The sequence below is a fragment of the Artemia sp. Qi Xiang Cuo genome, chromosome 4, assembly GCF_049724085.1.
Source record: "Artemia sp. Qi Xiang Cuo chromosome 4, ASM4972408v1, whole genome shotgun sequence".
Lineage (NCBI taxonomy): Eukaryota > Metazoa > Arthropoda > Branchiopoda > Anostraca > Artemiidae > Artemia > Artemia sp. Qi Xiang Cuo.
This window is the reverse complement of record NC_142797.1, coordinates 45,765,261-45,770,857: the sequence shown is the minus strand read 5'-3', so window position 1 is coordinate 45,770,857 and position 5,597 is coordinate 45,765,261. Positions and strand designations below refer to the sequence as shown.

General features: G+C 33.7%; 1 protein-coding gene across 1 annotated transcript; it reads left to right on the top strand.

Moving 5' to 3' along the window:
- The first annotated feature begins 226 nt into the window (after nucleotides 1–226).
- Nucleotides 227–5,106, top strand: LOC148953162 (coatomer subunit beta-like). Its single transcript, XM_089087557.1, has 3 exons — nucleotides 227–245; nucleotides 1,501–1,653; nucleotides 4,939–5,106. Exons 2-3 carry the CDS (start codon nucleotides 1,522–1,524, stop codon nucleotides 5,008–5,010), a joined length of 204 nt encoding a protein of 67 aa, XP_088943683.1. The 5' UTR covers nucleotides 227–245; nucleotides 1,501–1,521; the 3' UTR covers nucleotides 5,011–5,106.
- The last annotated feature ends 491 nt before the right edge of the window (nucleotides 5,107–5,597 follow it).

Sequence of the window (5,597 nt, the reverse complement as noted above, 5' to 3'; positions counted from 1 at the left end):
TCTACCAAACTGTGTAACCAAAACTTGTTTTCTTCTTCTTTGAATTGTCGAATGTTGCACTTTTTAAATATATTTGAATTCTAGTCTTATAGCTTTTAATTTTTGTAAGTGTGCGATACTCCCTCAAGGAGTTTTAACCCTTGAGGTAAATATAGCCAAGAAACTGACACAGCTGTGTGATGAGTTTATTTTAGATGGCGTTGTGATGAGAATTGCTGTTGTTTTTTGAAAATTTGGAATATACTGTCCGTTGAGTATCAACAGTGGGGAAAGGGACAAAGGTTTATGAAAATCGTTGGGAATGGGTTGAAAACTTTCAGATATTATCTCATATGAAAATTCTCTGAAAGTTTTTTCCACCTAGCTCAACTACTTTCATCAAAATTTTGAGAGAAAGTTGACCAAAAAGGATTTATTTACTCGGAAAGTGAATATTTTTTCATATTGTGTTGAATATTTATCCGTTTCTCACTTTTCTTGTTATTTTTTTTCGAAAATGTAACATTTTTAAAGTTTGATTAATAACTTTATGTATTACACAAGATTAAGGTTAGAGAACAGATATGCTATGGCCACAGATAATTAACGAAAAATTCTATCTTCATAGTATGTCAGTATTATAGTCAATTCGTTACCTTATTAGTCGACCATTATTTAATTCATGGTTAGTCCCAACGACGTGCCGTAAATAATTTCTACTGCAAGACAACTGTGTATTTAAGGGTCCATCAATTCCTGTATTTGCAAATTGACACAGCTCTAATATACTCATCATACATAAGATATAGATTTAAACATGTAGTGTGTATTCTGCTCATTCTGTAAACCACATTTAAACCATGCCTAGTAGAGACACCTGACCATTATTCAAAAAGTAATGGGTTTGAAGCGCATTTATGATACATTTTTCGGTACAAATCTCATCATTCTTGTTTAATTATTTTCTTTTTTAGCCTTTAACTAAAAAAAAATGTGGTAGGGTGGAGAGGGGTGGGGTCTACAGTTTTATTACGGTCAAGTTTTAATTTGATAATTCTAGATGTGATAAAAGAAGATGATCAACTCTGATCTCCAAACTATTCCCTGTAGTCACTGTCTTGATAAAACAGTTCCCATATTCTGTTAAGAACTTCCAGATTTACTTTAGATTCTATATCAACGGACAGCTTCTTATCTTAGAGATTGTATCTTGAGGTGTTTTTCTAGACTGACCTGTTTCGGCCTTATCCTGTGATAGCGGGGTGGATTGATACTCTGCTTGGCAAAACGGGGCCCAGGGATCGATTCCAGCTGTCGCCTGGCTCGATGACAGGCTTGCTATCAGTTCCTGTGAAAAAGATCGAACTACTGAAACGTCTATTTGACGCCTTATGTGCCGTCAATGACTCAGGAGGAACTCTATCCTGTTCAGCACTCTTTTGCAGCAACTAGGGCTATCATAACTATTGCTAAATAGCTCCTTTAAAAAAAGAAAGAAAATGTTTGTCTCCCTTTTTACAGACTTTAGCAGGAGATTGCAATATGCTGGCAGCCAATTTGTATGCCAAGTCAATTTTTGGAGAAGATGCTCTTGCAAACGTCAGCATTGAGAAGCCATTAGGTGAGAACAATGGTTCTGTTGTAGGACACATTCGAATTCGTGCAAAAACTCAGGTATTGTTGGTCTTGTCCTTTCCTTCTTTTTTTCCTCATTTTGTCTTCCTGTCGTCTATCAGTTTTATTTATATATGCCTCTTCTTTCCCCCTTTCTATCTTTATATCTCTGTAATTGTGTTGTATAAGCAACACTTTGGTTTTGCCTTTTTTTTCGGTTCTTTTTTATGTTGTCAATTTTCGTTTCCTGCGAGAAAGTAGTAAGGGTCCTCAATCTGTGGTTTTACACAAAAATTGAAGCTCGGGCCGGATTGTTTGACTATTGTAATGCGTTGATATAAGTTTTATATTTTGGGACATCAATTGGCAGATCATAATCTTCAGTGATCACTGGTCTGCAACTTTGCTGCCTATTGCTGGTTTCTCATATGTATTCGAGGCCAGAAACCTTTGCTTCTGTCTTTATCACGAGGAGTGGCTGGTAAGGAAGAATCTAATACTCTGCTCAAACATAAAGGAAGGAATTAGATACTTTTACTAAGTACATATTATTCACTACTTATGTATATTTGATGGTAAGAAAAATTCTCTTCCTGAATCAAACTGTTTTTACTATCAAATAAATTGGAAATAGAGTCTTTATGTTTTGGACCAAAGTAACACAGAATCTGCTTCCATACATGATGCATTTTTAAAGTTAATAGCAATTATTGGATGTCAGTAAAATAGAGAATAATGGTGCTTTTAAGCAGAAACAGCGTTTTCTTATGTCATTTTCTTCTCATTAAGAAACGTGTCGTGAAATCTCTCGGAGAAGAAATTTTTCTTGGAACGCACTTTTAAATGTTTCGAGGAATAAACATTTATGGTGTTAATTTATAGCGAAGAGACAAAATCCAAGTGTTGCTTCTGCAATACTTCATGTTGCTCAGGCCAGGAGTGTTGGCTATAGTAAATAGCCATAAGGCTTCAATGCTTTATTATTTATTTATTTTTATTTTTCCCTAAAAGCACTTCATATGGAAGGGCTTGTTGTATAAACTTTGGAGGGGGCTCATTCGATTGGAAATCAGAAGTTCTAGTACCCTTCCTAAAAATCAAGAGCGATTGGAGGGCAACTTCCCACGCCCTCTTTTCCTCAAATGCATCAGATCAAAATGTTGAGATTGCTATTTTGTTCAAAATAGGCCAAAGGTCAAATAACTGTGCCTCCAGGGAGGACACAACCCCCCACAGCTCGGGAACAAGGGTTGTAAATTATGCAAGTTGTCAATTGTTAACATATGAGCTTTTTATATAAGGGGTAGTCGTATAAACTTCGGAGGAGGCTCATTCGACCGGAAATTGATATTTCTCCTTCCCTTCTAAAGAGTCAAAAGTGATCGGAAGGCAATCTCCCCCCCCCCCCCCCCAACAGTCTTTTTCTCCAAGTGTATTCGATCAAAATTTTGAGATAAGCTTTTTGTTCAAAACAGTCCAAAGTCCAAATAACTATGTCTTTGGGGTTGACAAACTCCCCTCCCCCAACTTCCCTGGGTAAGGGCTGTAAGTTATGCTATAGCTTTTCTAAAGCTTGTTGCGTCATTTGCGCATTACAACTGTTTTCATATATATTTAAAATATTGAAAAATAAAATAGAAATTACTGCGAAATAAAATTTTGAATTCATGAGCTGGGAATCCAAATCATTATATATTAAATATTCAGTTTATTTTTATTAGTTCTTCCCAGTCATCATGATTATTATAGTGATCTCATATTTATTTGTCGTCGATGTTTTGAAAACAAAAGCATAACAAAACATATAGTTTTCAGTAAAACGCAGTTTATAGTATTTTTATTTCTTTTAAGTTTGACTTGAACATTCAGTTTAATTTTTACTTGCTTTAAGATTTAATTATTCATCAAAATTAGTACCTGCTATCTCTATGTTTTCTATGATCGTTTATTTTAATTTTTGTTCGTTTTGGTTTCATTTATTCTCTAATAGTAATTTCTGGTCGTTTTGAATTTGAATTATTATAGTAATTAATTTTTACTGTTCTTAAGGTCCAGACCGCCTCTACTAGGACGAATGAGCCTTAAAATGTATGTATCTGCAAACACATGTTTCCTTACATTATTGTGACAAGTTCCAGCAGCTCTGTATTGTTTTTAACTTGGATTCATCAACTCCTCAGCAACTTCCATGTGTTTGTTTTTTTCTTTTTTGAAATTCAATAATTCTCGAAAATATTTTGCTGTCCTACTTTTATGCTCATCAGACAAAAATGCCATGATGTAAGCCAATTGGTATGCCATCACAGTGATTAAGAGCAAACGATTGCTCTTAATCATCAAAGACTGTGTGAAGTTTTGAACTGAATTTAGGCTAAAGCTTCGACTCATGTTTTGTAGCTATAAATACAAATTAAGTCGTAACAAAATATTGGAATGCTGAATTAAAAACCAAGTGTTTGAATTTTTTCCATAATAAATTGTGTTGTTCTCTCCCTAAATATTGTCCTTGTCCTAGCGGAATTTTTCGAAGCGATTGATTGTAAAATCAAAGTGCACGAAGTTCTGATCAGTGTTATCAAGTGAAGTCTCACCACCGTATCAAATTGTGCCTTGATGAAATGAAGTCAACAGGAAGCCAGGCAGATTGAACTCTGCCTTTCAAGTTTTTTAGTAGATTTTGCGCAAGTCTCTTGATTGACGGTTTTGATTACAGAGTAATAAAAGAACTTTCATTCAAACTACAATATTCCATTTATAGTATCAACCTTAAACAAGAGAGAGATTTAATAGATTTGTTTTTAGATCAGTTCACAGCTATCTTGGGACCCATCTCAAGGGTAGCATTGCGCAAAAAGACACAACAGAATCCATTTGGAAATCTTTAGAAACCCTTGCACAGTTTTGACAAATTAGTAAAAACAAATTAGTTTGCTCCTTTATTAGTAAATTTTCTATAAGATTAAAAAATCGTAAAAAATTATACCCCAAAATCATAAGAAACATCAGAATGATTCTGCCATTTGTATTTATTTATTTTTTTTTTTTTTCAGATGTAAACTTGACTAATTTAGGACTGTAATACATTTAAAAACTTATTCTTCCTGTTGAAATACAGGAGCAAATACAATAAAAAAAAGCAAAAAAATTCTGTGGATTATATTCACCAGATGACTGATATATTATAACGCAAATTGGAAATTTGTCTTCTATCCCATTTTTCTTCATTTTTTTATGAAGTTATTTGATTTGGTAACTTAACCATTCTAATGTCTATAGAACCCCACCTCTGAAGAGGCATGGCCATTTAAGTTGATTATTGACTTATTTCTATATTTTTATTTTTAGGGAATGGCTTTAAGTCTTGGTGATAAAGTGAATGCCATCCAAAGAGTTATGCCAAAGCCCACTGGTGTGTAAAGTGGAGTGGTGTCTTTCTTTTCAATTGCTTTGTATTTATTTTTGTTGTGGTTGGTGATGAAAATTAATTGCTTATTGGTGTTTTGGAAATGTATTCAAAAAAAAAATTTATTCATAATTATTCCCAAATTAGGTTGATGCCTACTCTCATTTATCGTATCTTCAACTCCAACAGGTATTGCCATTTTATATTTTCTGGTCTCTATTTTAGAAATAGCGATAATACAGCATTTGTCTTTATGGAAATTGACTGGTGCTGACCATAGAGGTAGAAAAAACAATAAAGGGCAGAGTCTCTAAAATATCGTGGTCATATTCTGTCGTTAAATTGGAGTGTCATTAAATTTTAAGTGGAGCTTTATAATAGAACAAACAAAAGAACAGACAAAAACTAACGAGATTTTGGCCTCTATCCTTTTTTTTATTAAATAAAAAAAACAAGTTTTTTAAACTGAAAGTAAGGAGCGACATTAAAACTTAAAACGAACAGAAATTATTCCGTATATGGAAGGGGTTTTCCCCTCCTCAACGCCTCGCTCTTTACGCTAAAGTTTTTTATTGTTTTAAAAAATAAAGTTTTGAGACAG